This window comes from Podarcis vaucheri, assembly GCF_965113315.1.
Source record: "Podarcis vaucheri genome assembly, chromosome: 8".
NCBI classification, from domain to species: Eukaryota; Metazoa; Chordata; class Lepidosauria; order Squamata; family Lacertidae; genus Podarcis; species Podarcis vaucheri.
The window spans coordinates 78,382,337-78,399,946 of NC_138766.1; the positions used below are offsets into that span (position 1 = coordinate 78,382,337).

Here is a 17,610-nt window from a genome sequence, read left to right on the forward strand (position 1 = left end):
CGCCTAATAATATTTCAATTTGGTATTGATGGAGGAACTGAGCATTGCAAAGCTGGGAGCAGCATCAGCCTCCTTTTTTCTCCAGAATGGGATCTGAGAAGGAGAGTCAAGACTCCACCCAGCACCAAAAGCAACAGGGGAATACCATAATTAATTCCTGAACCAACAGGAATATAAACTGATTGCCTCCCCCACTTTCTCTCTCCCTCTCTGCTGCCTTCTCAGCTGGCTTCTCTGCAGAGATTAAATCTAGTCCCAACTCATTTCCTAAGGATTTAAAGCTGGATTTCAGTAGGAGCTGAGAAAAAGACACTCCTTAGGTGTTTTGTTTTGGGGTTTTTTCTCCTACGATTTCCTGTACTAATCAGTCCAGCTCTTTGTGGGAATCTACTTGTGTTGCCTTTTCCTCTGAGTAAAATTTACCGTCTCTTACATATTGCTGGCATCCGTCTGTCTCTGGAGACGATGGAGGAATGCGCCTTTGGGGGTTGAAGTCAAACTGTTGGGAAGTTGCAGCACCTACTGTGGCTGTAGAGACCGACGCAGGAGAGACATGTTTTGTTGCAGCTGGTTTGCGAGTCGAAGCAGGCTGTGAGTCTGGTGGAACGCGGATGATCTGAGAGGCGAGACCTCTTGTTCTGAAATTTTCTGTGCAAAAACAAAAGTAACCTCCCCATAATGTCATATCATAAGTAATACTGCTCTTACCCACACCCTTCCTTTAGCAAAATATTTGTTTTTCATTCTCTTATGAATAAAAAAAAAATTCTAATGGTTAACCTTGGTCTGTTTCCCATGGAATTCCATGGGGCAACAGACAAAGGGCTCAGTCGGTAGAGCACGAGGCGCTTAATCTCAGTGCCATGGGTTCAAAGCCCCACGTTGGGCAAAAGATTCCTGCACTGCGTGGGGTTGGACTAGATGACCCTCGTGGTCCCTTCCAACTCCACAACTCTGTGATTCTGTGAATGACGCCAAAGCGAAGTATTCTGGCAGAGCCATGACAACAACACAGAGCTGGTTCCAAAGCTATCTTCAGATACCTTGCTGTCAGGGCTAGGGCAATGTTGGAGACCGCCTCCCCATCCTGACCCTTCCATGGAGGAGGAAGAGGAAGACAGTATAGATTTACAACAGGGGTTTTGAGGAAGGTCACAGCTCAGAGGCAGATGAAGGGAAGAGTTGGGAAATAATGGGAGAGGAGGGCAGAAGAAGAGAGGTAGCTGGATGAAATGGTGTTATTAGAAAGTATCCCAGGTCCTCCATCTCCCAGAACTCAGCAAGTCTTAAAAGTAGGAGAGCAAAGAGCTCAAAGACAGAGGGCATGTAGCAGCAGCCATAGAAGTGACGAACGAGGAAGTGGGAGAGATGGGTGTGTGTGTGGAGATTCACTCGGGATAACACCATTCACCAAGAAGCTGGGTTCTATAGCCTCTCTCTGTAAATACTGAAATAAAAGAGGACAGTAAGAAACCTTTGTCTTTATACTTTCCTGGGCAACCAGCCAGCAGCTGATGACAGCACTCTGAAACTTGCTTACCTCCCCACCCCCAAGTAAAAGCACCACAAAATAATGACAATTATGCCAGGGATAAGCATGTATACATTGTAGTTGATCAGACTTTTATTTGGATCTCATGGTCATTTTGCAAATGAGGGCTTTTCTGCCCAGACCAAATCTCAGAATGAATTCCACCTTGCCCAAGACCTCGGAGGAAACACGAGCAACAGAAACATACTTTCCAATTGTCATTTTAGAGGACTGGAATGAGAACAGTTGATTGAAACCCAAAGGGCCTAGCTGAGGAGAAGAGTTTGAAGGTCCTTTTGGCTGGTCTATGCCCCAAGGTGTCACTACGGACAGTCAGGCCAACAATGGTGACTGTGGAATGGAAGCAAGTATGGCAAAGACTTGTGGGTATACCCCTCAAACACAAACAAAATGGCAGCCGTTATATTGGTTACCCAGTGCTTACCCTCATCTTTGGGTAATGGTAATACCTGAGAACACATTTAGTTTCTAGGCCTATATAACAATACATAACAGCTCACGTATTTTTTTCGTTACTGGAAATCATCCTGGAATATTTTTTTTTTTAAAAAAAATCACCACAAAACAGAAGAGGAAGGTTATGAGAAAGATGTAACTTCAAACTGTGCTTTAAAATTCCCCTGGTGTTCCTCAGGAGGTTACTGAGTTGGGTCAACAATGGCAGGCACAATTTCCTGAAAAACAGCTTAGCTGACACCGCCACTCAGTTATTGGGTGTGCTTCCTCAAATCACAAGGGCCCATGATGAGACCCAACAGGCCCAGCCCCACGTGGACTGAGAACATGCACCATCGTTGCAACACACAAGACTTTAATGGTAGGTGTCTTCAGCATGCAAGTCAACACGTAAAGAGTTCCTCAAGATAGGAAAATCGCTGCAGGGTGATGACAGCTAGAGAACTATGGGTGGTATTTGATTAAATTTGGTCCATTAATTTAAATAGGACTACTCTGTGCAAAACTTAGCTAAATATCACCCGAAGTTCAGCAAGGGGCATGGCAGATGTTGACATGTTGGAAAGGGTCCAGAGAGGAGCTTCACTAAGGGGAAATCTTGCAAAGGATGTTCTCTGCACGTTGAGCCTGCAAATGCCTTTTCTCTCCTGTTTGTATTTAACATAATTCTTTCGTTCAGAAACCAACCCATCTAACCCTGAGGGAAAAGGACGACAGATCAGGGTGGTCGATTAATTAAATTCCTGATGCTGGAGACAAACAATGAAGGAGGCCTTCACACCCTGAGCTTCTAGAGGTGACTGGCTGGTCAGAGTTAGAAACCAAATGCTGGACCAAAGATGGGTCTTTGGGTCTGATCTATCAGGACTACTCTTCTTTTTTTACAGTAACACTTCATTGAGGGTCTTCACATGGATTACTAAGGGAGTCTGATAATGCTCGAAGGCTGTACACGCAACGGACAGCTGCTGGTGGAAGAGGAAAGTGCTGAGAGAGTGCGCAAGGAAACCAGTTAGTTCCCCTCGGCACACACAGAAGTAGGTTCATCACTAGTCAATAATAATCTGAGGCACTGGTTGTAGACATGGTCCCATACAGGAGTTAGTATCAGAGACTGTATTGTGCAACACAAAGGGCAATTGATTATTTTTATGGAAGAGCCAAGTTCAACCACATTGTCCCAGGGTGGTAGTCAACTGCCTTTTACTCAGACTAGACTCACTGAACTTAATGGACCCAGCGTTCATTCGTTTCAGTGGGTTGACCCTGAGTAAAACTTAGTTGAAGACCACCTGTGGCCTTCAACTACTTCCGCAAAACACACCTGTCCCCTTCCTAGGGAACGTTCATGTCATGTTTTTACACCTCTAAACCAGCAGCTGCTGTCAAGCTCAGCAGACACGAACAATGCCACAGCACCAGAAAAGCAGTCGGAATTGGCTTGCAATGCTAGCATGTGTACATTCTGCATGGACATCACAAAGCATTGCAAACCACTCGCCCTCCACAACAATGCAGATGCTTGGGACATGATTTTTATTCAGAAAGACTCTTTCCTCCAGGTAGCAGAACACACTAAATCATCTGTGTGGAAAATCACAAACGAAGAAGCCTAATAACAAAAATATGGTCAAGCTTCAAGGGCCAGATTGAGAAAACATTGGCAATTTGATACAAGTGCTTGACCAGGACAAAGTGAGATGCTTACTAAATCCATATGGGTTTTGATTTCTTCCTCAAAGCAGGTCAGCCATAGCAACCGCTGTAAGGCTAAAGGCTATGCTGAGATGGACCAATCTTGATTTAGCAAATGCGTAGATGCTGAGTTTCTGGGGTTCTTTTGTGAAGGCTGCCAAGTCCACAAGTCATTGCTGCATCTGGGCTGCCAATGGCAAGTGATTACAAGTGTAAATCGCAAGTGATCACAAGAAGGAAAAGAGGTGAGGAGTTCAAGATCCATGTGTGCTCATAGAACAGCTGGTTTCTTAAGGTGCAACTTGTAGGATTGACAAAGTTCAATGCATGAATTACATGGAAGTTCATATATATTCAAAGTCACTCAGCAAGTGTAACAGTCTATCAGGTGGGAGAAAGAGAGATCAATTGCAGAGTTCCTATCTCTTGATTTAAGGTCTAGGAGGATCTAGACCTTTGGGTTTCCTATGGATGCTACCATTATCTTTCACTACTGAAAGTTTTGTTTCCAATAGGAAACTGGATGGAAAGCACTTTTATGGATGGAAATTAAGCCGCTCTGCTTTGGCAACCTAGAAAACGAACGGTGCTGAGCTAAGTTCAGTGCAGATGCAACAGTCTCGAGCCAGCTACAGTTATGTTGAAAGTAAACAGTTTTGCTAGTAAGACAGCATTTTATGACAGCAAGAGGCTTAAGCTGAAAAAGGGACAGCTCTGATTCGAAACAAAACATAGTTTAATAGATGGCTCCTTGACACTCTATTGAAGAATTCCAAAATATTTGTGGCCTTTGGGATTTTTGGCTTACTCTACCGCCAGTGAGTTATCAGGCTAACCCAAGAGAGATCTGAGGACAATATGGCACATATGATGGAAGGAAGATGTGAAGCCCAGGGACTGAGCTGGTCAAAGGAAGAAAATGTCACTGGACTGACCTGCTCAGGAACACATTTGGGAAAGCTCTGCTTTCTGAAAGCTTCAGTCCTCCAAAGAGACTTGGAAGTGATTGGTGGTTAATTTTACCATCCTATAAATAACTGCAGTCTTCATTCCTAAACTTTCAACATCATAATCTGCAAAATTTATCCATGTACCTAAAAACAAAAAAGGGGTAAGGTAGTCATTTCCCTGCCCCCCAAGTATTCTTACTCTCGACCGTCGGCACAAATTGCTTCTAATGGTGAAGACAGACATAACGTTTAAAAAGTGGTCGCAATATCTTCCTCGCCTACAAGTCAAACCCTGGATCAAGCAATTAGTCCTGTTTCTAAAGAGTGTGGGGTTTTTTTTGGGGGGGATATATTTTATTTAAAATAGCATATGTAAGTGTATTCATCTCTAGGTTCACCTTCTCCCATTTTCCCCCTGTTAAAAACTGGCGAGCATCCCTGTTCCAGGGAGAAAAAGCGGGTGGTCAGGTGGTGTTCATGGCGTTCCATGCGCTAGCCAATCAGTACTATGTACAGCTGGCTTTTGCTACAGATGAGTGCAGGTTTTTCAGAGGTCACCCTGCAAAACAATGCATATATTTTAAAATAAAAACCCCATAAGGATAAAGAGAAAGGAAAAGATGGTTTCACCCAGTGTGATGAGGATGCTTCAGGAATCACCTCACTGTTTTTACAATGATACAGCTGTCTTCATCATCAAAAACAAGGGGTTCTTTCAACGAGAGAGCAATCTATTTTATCTGAGAATATTTTCTTTCCCTCTATTATTGAACATGCATCAAAACAACAGAGTCTTACTTGTCATTTTTGGGGGGTGGGAGGAATTAGTGCAGCAAAGAAATGTACGTGCTGTCATTCTACTACTTCTATAAGTAAAGTGTCAAAATAGCCTAACAACATCCAGACAAGTTACCAGACCAAAACTTGCAGGAATCGGTGAAGGATGCAAATCATGAGCTAGACTTAAGGTACAATCCTAGTGAAAGGGAGGTCCATGAAACTCATTTTTAACAGATGCGTCCTCCGAAGGTTTCCCACAGCACAACCAAATCCGTGAGAACATCTGTGTGGAGATCACGTATGGAATGCCGATACCATAGGGTGGAATTTACCATTCAGCTGCATCACTAACACATACAGGATATGCCGACATTCCTATCAGGGAGCAAGGATAATCGTGAACATTTCCAGTGAATTCGCAGAGATGGAACTTCCCGCCCAACCCATCCCATAAACATCATGCCGTCTGCATACATAATATAATCCAGTATTGTCATGCTAAAGAACCGCCCCTCCCCCCAAAAAAACCCTAAAACGGAATCCCCAAACCCAGAACTTTTAGTGAAAGTCAGAGAGTTCCCTGATGGGAACACGGAGTTTATGCACAGTGATGAGTATCAGAAGGAGGTTTTCCAGCATAAAGCGTCCACCAATGACAAGCCGGAGAAAGTCAGCACCATTATTTCAATCCCTCGAGCAAACGAAGATTCTTCATGTTTTATCCCGCTGTCGAGACGGGCTGGGCTTTGGCTACTCCTCCAGTTCTCGAGAGCGGTCTTCTTTTTGGCAGTGCCATCGCTTCATGCCGTATTTCTGTTTGATTTCTCGTGGAGAAAAAAGTTCATTTCGGAGTCATCTGGCAGGGCAGCAGCTTCAGAGGCTGGCAACGGTTTACGAAGAGCTCTCTGCCGAGGCTGTTAAAAACAACAACAACAGACAATCCGTAAGTAGATGCTTAGCTCAAAGAGAGGCAATTACAACACATCGCAGCTGAAACAAAAGGTCAAGGCTACATTACACAAATCACACAACTGCTAAAGCAAAGCGTGCCCAGGCATATATTTGCTTTATTTTATTTTCCTGCATTTGCATTCCACCTGCCAGGAATCCAAGGCAGTACACACGAGGCAGCCAGGAGGTCTCCCATCAACTCACTCACTGACCAGACCAAGACCTGCTGAGCACCAGCAAATTGGTGCCCTCTCATGCGCCTTCAGATAATCACCTGGGACCATTTCCCCCTTGCATCCAACCTTTCCTTCCGAGCACAATTCAAAGTGTTGGTGCTGACCTCTAAAGCCCTAAACGGCCTCGGTCCAGTATACCTGAAGGAGCATCTCCACCCCCATCATTCTGCCCGGACACTGAGGTCCAGCGCCTAGGGCCTTCTGGCAGTTCCGTCACTGCAAGAAGCCAAGTTACAGGGAACCAGGCAGAGGGCCTTCTCGGTAGTGGCGCCCGCCCTGTGGAATGCCCTCCCACCAGATGTCAAAGAGAAGAACAACTACCAGACTTTTAGAAGACATCTGAAGGCAGCCCTGTTTAGGGAAGCTTTTAATGTTTTACAGACTACTGTATTTTAATACTTTGTTAAAAGCCAGATGGGCCGGATATAAATTAAATATTATTATTATTATTATTATTATTATTATTATTACACTGTACCCCAAAGTTGGTTGGTGGCCACATTTGGCTGGGGAGGAGCCACAACTCAGTCGTGGAGAATCTGCCTTGAATGCAGAAGGTCAATCGCAGGCATCCCCAGGTGAGGCATTTAGCCAGTTCAATGGAAACCATACGACTTAAAAGTCAAAAAGTGCACCCAACTTTGATCAAGTCAAAAGTCAAAGTGCACTTAAGAGTCAAAAAAGTGCACTAGGCAAAAGCAAGCACTTGAAAAACAACAACAACCATCTTTGGAAACCCTCACCTGAAGCAATTATTAAAGCCATTATCAGTTGGTGACTCATATACGGTAAGTTTTAATCTGCTAATTAGTGGATCGAATATGCACACTTAGCATTCCAGATCCTGGACTCCAACTCCCACCAGCCCCAGCCAGCCTAGCTGATGGGGGCTGTAGTCCAACTACATTTTGGAGGGCCACAGGTTCCCTATTCCTGGGCCTTGCAGTGCACATGCATAACTTAACCACCTCCCTCAGGAATGTCCCACCATATGCTAAGTATGCATATTTGGTCTACTAATTAGCAGATTAAAACTTACATGAGTCATCAACTGATAATTGCTTCAACAGGGTTCTAGCCCAATCTACTTTTGTTTTGTTTTACTTTTTATGAACTCTGCAGCTGGGATGGTTCTTCTCCAAAGAAGATCTGCTCCAGGCCTGTCGCCAGCACAACCTCTGCTTTCAAAGGGATTTGCTGTCCCTGCTGGGTTGGATAAGGACCTGCCTTTCTCCAGCCAGAAGGGAAATCCAGGATTGTTTGTGTGAGAGAATGAGTGTGAGAGAGAAGGTCAGCAGCAAAGCTTCTGCTCTGCGTACAGAAGTTCCCAAGTCTCCCATCTCCATGTACAGATGGAGAAGATACCTTGCCAGAAACCCTGGGGAGCTGCTGCCAGTTAGTGTGGACAATATTGAGCTAGATGGATTGTTGCTGTAAGGCCCTATGAGAATGTGGGCGAACAAAAGTGTGAACGTGTCCAGCCACATCTACTGGCAGGTGGCCCTTCAGGGGCAAAATGGTTGCCCACTCCTGACTTACGACGTAGGAATGAAAGCTGAGGTAAGGACAAAATGTTCAAAAGGTAAAATAAACACCACAAACACATACTAATAAAACACTCCTAGTCCTAATTTAATTTAATGAGGGTGAAAGAGGAGAGCACAAAAGATTGTCTGAAGCTCAACATCAAAAAAACTAAGATCATCACCTCCTGGCAAATAGAAGGGGAAGAAATGGAGGCAGTGAGAGATTTTACTTTCTTGGGCTCCATGATCACTGCAGATGGTGACAGCAGCCACGAAATTAAAGACGCCTGCTTCTTGGGATCACGAAGAGTCGGACACGACTAAATGACTAAAGAACAACAACATCCCTAGCTCCCTTTTGGGCATTTTATTGGTAACGCTGTTTTCTCTGTGGTTCCTTTTTGTGTGAAGAACAATCCAACTTTCCCCCCTTGTGTTCATATGGAAGCTTAAAAAGCTCAACTCACAAGTTGTGTATACTTGGATAAGAAGTGAAACTGCGAATTCACAGGGTGAATTATTGCAGGGTTGATTTTCAATGAAGGGCTAACTCTACCACAGCAAAATCTGGTGATAAATCCTTGATCAGAATAGGATGGAGCATGGAGTATCCCAGCTCTTAATGAGACACTGCTCAGGAAAAACTGATTTGGCCAAAGAATATCAAGCACCCCCTTCAATATCCAGCACCCCCTTCAATATCCAGACTTTTCATGTCTTCTGGAAGGAGCTCTGTCTTAGAATAATCTGCAAAATGTGTGCACAATTTTCAACAACATATAAGGATCCCAACTGATGAGGAACAAGCAAGTTTAATTCTCCTCCAGAGTGTTCCTGGGATGCCAATATTCTGAGTGTTTTGCTTGTTACGTCTTGACGCTTATTCTTATTTTTACAAAGCTCAGCGAAGAGGCTTGCTATCAATGAAGAGGCATGCTATGAATTGGCAGGCATTTTAGATGATGGCCGAAGAGAGGGAAGCTGCCAATTCGTAGCAGCACCTTAAACGGGGACCCTCCACTTTAATCCTGCAAACGTCCCCATGTCCTGCCAAAAATAGAGAAAAGCCCCCAACGACTTGTAATTAGACACCTTGCGTATAGGTGTTCTACATGTACTCAACTCCTGATAAAAGATCGCTTATAAATAAAATATACACCCAAAGAGCCATGGCTTGCAGCCAGCAAACAGATGCTCCGCAAGAGAATTACTGTTGCAAGCTAGCGTATTTTTGCCAAGAAGCTACGGATGAGACAGGGCAAAGGCAAGGATGGCTCCGGGTTCCAGTAATTTCCCGTGGGTCACATTAAGGTTAAGGCTGCATTTGATTCTGATTTTCACTGAACAGTGGAATGTCAGGGGGAGTTTACTGCCCTAAGCTTCCTGTATTGAGGTCACATTGCCGGCAAATAGAATTTCCAAGCCTGGCCCCCTGTGTACAAATCCGGACATTGCTGCATGTATTTTTTTATTTATTGCACAACGTTCTAACAAAGCAATCCACTGATAAGTGGCATCGACGGTACACCAGTTCAAAGGTGGTTTTGAACAGCTCAGCTACTTGATGGGAAAAGCAGTATGAAAACGAAACAACAAGAGCCTCTGGTTCATTCTGTCCTCCAGGCCGGATCAAGGATGGAGGGGTTTCGGGGGCAGCAATAATCAGGAACTGCGTAGGCAACGCTTTAAAATTCACACTCATGCACGTGTCAAAGTCTCCGCCAAACTAACTGGGAGTTCTATTTTAAAAATCCAAATTCCGCCAACGTATAAATCATGCAAATGGATGAACTTTGCATATGCCTGCTTATTTTCTGTAATTTGATCTGCTCCCATTCACCACAGAACTGGGCAAAGAGCAATGCCAGGCCTTGCCCCCTGACCTGCGGAGATCTTATCCAGCCTCCCCTCCGGATTCTGAAATTTCTTCAAGCGCTGGCCAAGCACTTTCAAGCATATCTCCACAATAATAAGGGGCCATAAAGCTGCTCTACATTGTTTTAAAAAGAAAGTTGAGGTCCTTAGGAACCTGAAATCGATGGCTAATGTCACATTTGAAGGGCTTTTCTCCACTTCCAAAGAACTGCAGCAACATTTTCACAGCTGGGCCTATAGCCAGGAAGTTTTGTACAGGAAGTGACATGGCTCAGTGTTGGAGCATCTCCTTTGAATGCAGAAGGTCCCAGGTTCGATCCTTGCCATCTCTCGGAAGGACTGGGAATGTCCCCTGCCTGAAACCCTGGACAAAAGATCCAATCACCTGAAATTACGCCTAAGCTTTGGTTTTGTCCAGATTTGAAAATGTCACCTGTTTTCAAACCAAAGCGAGGACACTTTAAAAATAAAAATAAAATGTTATTAAATATTTTCTTGGTTTCTAAAAGTACATGTTTCTTTTTTCCAGGTTGTACAGTTTCTTACAAATCAGTTGCATTTGTAGTGAGACATTAGTGCTGAGTACAGTGGTACCTCGGGTTAAGAGCTTAAATCGTTCTGGAGGTCTGTTCTTAACCTGAAACTGTTCTTAACCTGAAGCACCACTTTAGCTAATGGGGCCTCCCGCTGCTGCCGTGCCGCCCCCGCCCAATTTCTGCTCTCATCCTGAAGCAAAGTTCTTAACCCCAGGTACTATTTCTGGGTTAGCGGAGTCTGTAACCTGAAGCATCTGTAACCTGAAGCATCTGTAACTCGAGGTACCACTGTACAGTATAAGGTTGGGGAGGAAGTGGGGGGGGGAGAGGAGGGGGGTAGGGTGAGGCATGGGGACTAGCCAGGCAGCGCTGTTGGTGCTCGCAGTCCTTAGGGGCTCATCAGTTTGCCTCACCGGAAGTCCAGGACACTTTTTTTTTGAATGAGTACGATATCAAATCATCTTCTTCTTCTTCTTCTTCTTCTTCTTCTTCTTCTTTAAAAAAGAGATTTGTTGTTGTTGTTTAGTCGTTTAGTCGTGTCCGACTCTTCGTGACCCCATGGACCAGAGCACGCCAGGCACTTCTGTCCTCCACTGCCTCCCGCAGTTTGATCAAACTCATGCTAGTAGCTTCAAGAACACCATCCAACCATCTCATTCTCTGTCGTCCCCTTCTCCTTGTGCCCTCCATCTTTCCCAACATCAGGGTCTTTTCCAGGGAGTCCTCTCTTCTCATGAGGTGGCCAAAGTATTGGAGCCTCAGCTTCACGATCTGTCCTTCCAGTGAGCACTCAGGGCTGATTTCCTTCAGAATGGAGAGGTTTGATCTTCTTGCAGTCCATGGGACTCTCAAGAGTCTCCTCCAGCACCATAATTCAAAAGCATCAATTCTTCGGCGATCAGCCTTCTTTATGGTCCAGCTCTCACTTCCATACATCACTACTGGGAAAACCATGGCTTTTACTATACGGACCTTTGTTGGCAAGGTGATGTCTCTGCTTTTTAAGATGTTGTCTAGGTTTGCCATCGCCTTTCTCCCAAGGAGCAGGCGTCTTTTAATTTCGTGACTGCTGTCACCATCTGCACTGATCATGGAGCCCAAGAAAGTAAAATCTCTCACTGCCTCCATTTCTTCCCCATCTATTTGCCAGTTGATGGGCCCAGTGGCCATGATCTTCGTTTTTTTGATGTTGAGCTTCAGACCATATTTTGCGCTCTCCTCTTTCACCCTCATTAAAAGGTTCTTTAATTCCTCTTCACTTTCTGCCATCAAGGTTGTGTCATCTGCATATCTGAGGTTGTTGATATTTCTTCCGGCAATCTTAATTCCGGTTTGGGATTCATCCAGCCCAGCCTTTCGCATGATGAATTCTGCATATAAGTTAAATAAGCAGGGAGACAATATACAGCCTTGCCGTACTCCTTTCCCAATTTGGAACCAATCAGTTGTTCCATATCCAGTTCTAACTGTAGCTTCTTGTCCCACATAGAGATTTCGCAGGAGACAGATGAGGTGATCAGGCACTCCCATTTTTTTAAGAACTTGCCATAGTTTGCTGTGGTCAACACAGTCAAAGGCTTTTGCATAGTCAATGAAGCAGAAGTAGATGTCTTTCTGGAACTCTCTGGCTTTCTCCATAATCCAGCGCATGTTTGCAATTTGGTCTCTGGTTCCTCTGCCTCTTCTAAATCCAGCTTGCACTTCTGGGAGTTCTCGGTCCACATACTGCTTGAGCCTTCCTTGTAGAATTTTAAGCATAACCTTGCTAGCATGTGAAATGAGTGCAATTGTGCGGTAGTTGGAGCATTCTTTGGCACTGCCTTTCTTTGGGATTGGAATGTAGACTGATCTTCTCCAATCCTCTGGCCACTGCTGAGTTTTCCAAACTTGCTGGCATATTGAGTGTAGCACCTTAACAGCATCATCTTTTAAAATTTTAAACAGTTCAGCTGGAATACCATCACTTCCACTGGCCTTGTTATTTGCAGTGCTTTCTAAGGCCCATTTGACTTCACTCTCCAGGATGTCTGGCTCAAGGTCAGCAACCACACTACCTGGGGTGTACGAGACATCCATATCTTTCTGGTATAATTCCTCTGTGTATTCTTGCCACCTCTTCTTGATGTCTTCTGCTTCAGTTAGATCTTTACCACTTTTGTCCTTTATTATGGTAATCTTTGTACGAAATGTTCCTTTCATATTTCCGATTTTCTTGAACAGATCTCTGGTTCTTCCCATTCTGTTGCTTTCCTCTATTTCTTTGCATTGCTCGTTTAAGAAGGCCTTCTTGTCTCTCCTTGCTGTTCTTTGGAAATCTGCATTCAATTTCCTGTATCTTTCACTATCTCCCTCGCATTTTGCTTGCCTTCTCTCCTCCGCTATTTGTAAGGCCTCGTTGGACAGCCACTTTGCTTTCTTGCATTTCTTTTTCATTGGGATGGTTTTAGTTGCTGCCTCCTGTATAATGTTGCGAGCCTCCATCCATAGTTCTTCAGGCACTCTGTCCAGCAAATCTAAATCCTTAAACCTGTTCCTCACTTCCACTGTGTATTCATAAGGGATTTGGTTTAGATTGTATCTTACCTGTCCAGTGGTTTTTCCTACTTTCTTCAGTTTAAGCTTGAATTTTGCTATAAGGAGCTGATGATCTGAGCCACAGTCAGCTCCAGGTCTTGTTTTTGCTGACTGTATAGAGCTTCTCCATCTTTGGCTGCAGAGAATATAATCAATCTGATTTCGATGTTGGATTTTTTTTGTTTGTTTGTGAGGCCAGATGATCAAAACATACAGCCTGCAATTCTGAGATGAAGCATTTTGGGGAGAATGGAAGTCCTGGCAGATGCTCTCAGCAGGTAGCCTTTGGTAAAGCCAATTAGTCAGAGGCTATTGCAGCTGCTCTATGAGACTCAACTGGATTGCAGAAAAAACAACAATAAATGTATTCATCCAAAATATATTCTAGTAAACGGCATGTACGCGTCCTCGGGTAATTAGAGCAACACCAGACTCAAAATTCTCATCATCCTTGCTTTTAAAACAACAACAACATACAAACAAACAAAGCCCACAACCTCGTTCTGTTTCAGTGTATCTGAAGAAGTGTGCATGCACACGAAAGCGCATACCAAGAACTAACTTAGTTGGTCTTTAAGGTGCTACTGGAAGGAATTTTTTTATTTTGACTATGGCAGACCAACACGGCTACCTATCTGTAACTGTGAGAGGTGTGTGTGTGTGTGTGTGTGTGTGTGTGGTGTGTTTTACAGAGGGGCAAACCTTTGACAGTTTTACACAGATAAGGCAGAAAAGAGTGACAGAAGGAGAGAGAAGGAGAGCGAGCCTTAACCTGTTGTGGAGCTCTGTTTCTTTGTGTGTTTGATTATGTTTTTATATATGTTGGAAACTGCCCAGAGTGGCTGGGGCAACACAGTTAGGTGGGCAGGCTTTACTACTACTACTACTACTACTACTACTACTACTACTACTACTAGATGTCCCTGTTTTCATCGAAGAAATATTGGAGGGTATGGTATCGGGTAGTGTGAGAGCAGCTCTGCGTATTCCTGGCCCTACAGAGTTCCCATTAAAAGAGAGTCTTCCCCCTTTCCTCCAGGAGGAGGAATTCTTCACACACATCCCCACTGCAAGGAATAGAGAAGCCTAGCTTGCTGGGAGGTCTGCAGAGGCATCAAAGCAACTCTGGAGATCAAAGAGCACAACTTTCAAGTAAACTGTACATTTGACTATGCACTAACATGGTGGTTCATGAACTTTGCTGAAGTCAAGGTTTGCTGCAGAGACGACTTGGTTCCTGCCTTCAGATTCTGGAAGTGGAAAAGATCTCAGAGGTACCTGTCCAAAGGCTCAGCGGCAAACCTCTGAAGTTGCAAGGTACACAACCCCTGTGCCGAAACATTTGTCAGCATTTTTAAAAAGGTGACACTGAGTGACAGTGTCTCTTTGAGAGGCTGAACATTAAATTCAGCTCTCAGTTCATTTGCCTTTTGGTGCTTATGAACCACCAAGACAGCCTTGCCTTGGTGGTTATTATATTGATGGCCGGGTCTTCTGGGCAAGGTGTTTTAATTCCTCTGCAGCCTTTGGAAAAATTGCTGACTTTTGCCTCCACGTGCGTTTAAAGGCCTTTTTTGCTCAGCAAATGCACTGCAGCAAATAGCATTTTCTGGCACGGAGAAGGGGCCGTGCAATCTTTAAGGCAGAACATTACTTTATTACACATGTTAAGGCTTTTACTCCGTTTTAACTTTTATGAGCACGACAAAGAACGGAGAACCGGCGTTTAAATGAAGGCTCCTTTTATCCCCAGTCAACTTCACACCATTCACAAAATGTCACTGAGACATTTACTTCCAATGTGCCCAATCCCTTTAAGCTGTTCTGGGACTATTACATTTTTTTGGGGGGGGGGGGAATTGTGGAGGGAGGACCCCTGTGGTATCCCAATACTACTGACATTTCTTAACATATTAGTGGCTTGCTTGGGGGCATGAGAGCTTTCTGAAGCCAAATGAGACATGATGGAAGAAGCCCCTTTTATTTAATGCTGGGTTTACCCATTCACACAAATCTTAGAATTGTAGAGTTGGAAGGGACCACAGAGGTCATCGAGTCCAACCCCCTGCAATGCAGGAATCTTTTTGCCAGTGTTCTGTATGTGGCCCTTCTCTTGCAGTCAACCTGGAAGCTGCAGTTAGTGCAGAATGCTGCAGCACAATTGCTGACAGGCGCGAGGCCTTGTCGCCATATAACACCGGCGTGCAGAGATCTGAACGGGCTGCTGATTTGCTACTGGGCTGGCTTCGAGGTGTTGCTATTAGTACAGTGGAACCTCTACTCACGGCCACAATCCGTTCCGGAGGCCCGTCCAGAAGTCGAAATGGGTTGCTGGGAGAGGTACCGTTGTGCGCAGGCGCGGGCGGCGATCGCCCGCTTCTGCGCATGTGCGAACGGTGATTGCCCACTTCTGCGCATGTGTGAACGGCGGCAAACCCGCCAGTTACTTCCGGGTTTGCCATGGGTGTTGGGCAAAATGGACATGAGCGGAGGCGGATGTAAGAAGAGGTTTGTAAGAAGACTGTACAGTGGTACCTTGGAAGTCGAACAGAACCCGTTCCGGAAGTCTGTTCGACTTCCAAAATGTTCGGAAACCAAAGCACGGCTTCTGATTGGTGTTCAAGATCCAAGGTACAACTGTACAGTGGTACTTCAGGTTAAGAACTTAATTCCTTCTGGAGGTCCATTCTTAACCTGAAACGGTTCTTAACCTGAGGTACCACTTTAGCTAATGGGGCTTCCCGCTGCCACCGCACCACCGCCGGGCGATTTCTGTTCTCACCCTGAAGCAAAGTTCTTAACCTGAGGTACTATTTCTGGGTTAGTGGAGTCTGTAACCTGAAGCGTCTGTAACCCGAGGTACCACTGTATTGTTATGAGTTTGGGGCAGGCCAGGCTGCATGCTTGAGCCACCTTCTAATTGTTGGAATAGCCAGGCTAGCTTCCTGGCGAGCTAATGGCCCTCTAAGTATGGTCCATTAAAGTAACAAAGGAAGTGGCTCTGTGCCAGATGAAAAATACAGACAGCAAAAAGACACCATAGCCTCCACTGTCCTTCATTCCAAAGGAAGCATGAACCCTGCATAAACTGGCACGGCTCAGAGATTGGGGTGGCGTGCAACAGTATATAAAACCCTGAACAACGTGGGACCGGTTTACCTATGAGATTGCCATACCCCACATGTGCTCACTTGACCGCTTCAGTTGGTGGATTTGGCATTACTACATGCGCCACATATTACAGACCCTCCGAGTGTCCCTATTTCCCAGGGACAGTCCTTGATTTAGAGAAGCCGTCTCAGTTTCTGATTTGATCCTTAGGATGTCCCTGTTTTTCATTGTCCCGCTTTTCCTTAGGATGTCCCTGTTTTCATTGGAGAAATGCTGGAGGGTATGGAGTTGTGCGACTTGTGGGCAAAGGAGAAAAGTAACAATACAACCTTCAGAAGACATCTGAAGGCAGCCCTGTATAAAGGTAAAGGGACCCCTGACCATTAGGTCCAGTCGTGGCCGACTCTGGGGTTGCGGCGCTCATCTCGCTTTATTGGCCGAGAAAGCCGGCGTACAGCTTCCGGGTCATGTGGCCAGCAGGACTAAGCCGCTTCTGGCGAACCAGAGCAGCGCACGGAAACGCCGTTTACCTTCCCACCAGAGCGGTACCTATTTATCTACTTGCACTTTGACATGCTTTTGAACTGCTAGGTTGGCAGGAGCAGGGACTGAGCAACAGGAGCTCACCCGGTTGCACGGATTTGAACCACCAACCTTCTGATCGGCAAGCCCTAGGCTCTGTGGTTTAACCCACAGCGCCACCCACGTCCCTTAGGTTTTCTTTAAGACGTCCCTATTTTCATCGGAGAAATGTTGGAGGGTATGACGTTTTGAGACACACCCCTGAGCCAGGGAGAAAAGTAACTATACAACTTGTAGAAGACATCTGAAGGATAGGGAATTTTAAAAAAACGTTTCACATTTTACTATGTTTTTACATATATTGGAAGCCCGTTGCGGGGATTCGAACCGCCGACCTCCTGATCGGCAAGTCCTAGGCTCCGTGGTTTAACCCACAGCGCAACCCGTGTCCCTAGCCCTGTATAGGGAATTGTGGTTTTTTTATTTAAAAAAACCAGTTTAATTATGTTTTTATATATGTTGGAAGCTGCCCGGCATGGCTGGGGCAACCCAGTAAGATGTGTGGGGTATACCGTATTTTTTGCTCTATAAGACTCACTTTTTCCCTCCCAAAAAGTAAGGGGAAATGTGTGTGCGTCTTATGGAGCGAATGCAGGCTGCGCAGCTATCCCAGAAGCCAGAACAGCAAGAGGGATTGCTGCTTTCACTGCGCAGCGATCCCTCTTGCTGTTCTGGCTTCTGAGATTCAAAATATTTTTTCCCCTTGTTTTCCTCCTCCAAAAACTAGGTGCGTCTTGTGGTCTGGTGCGTCTTATAGAGCGAAAAATACGGTAAATAGTAAAATTA

At 45.0% G+C, this 17,610-nt stretch overlaps 1 protein-coding gene across 3 annotated transcripts in view; it reads right to left on the reverse strand.

Moving 5' to 3' along the window:
• Positions 1-1,602: 1,602 nt before the first annotated feature.
• Positions 1,603-17,610, reverse strand: part of SAMD12 (sterile alpha motif domain containing 12) — a 228,109-nt gene continuing 212,101 nt past the window's right edge. For all 3 annotated transcript variants that reach the window (XM_082235995.1, XM_082235993.1, XM_082235994.1), the window contains one exon: positions 1,603-6,347. In XM_082235995.1, the coding sequence (XP_082092121.1) occupies positions 6,325-6,347 (23 nt within the window). In that variant the 3' untranslated portion in view covers positions 1,603-6,324. The remainder of the gene's footprint in view (positions 6,348-17,610) is intronic.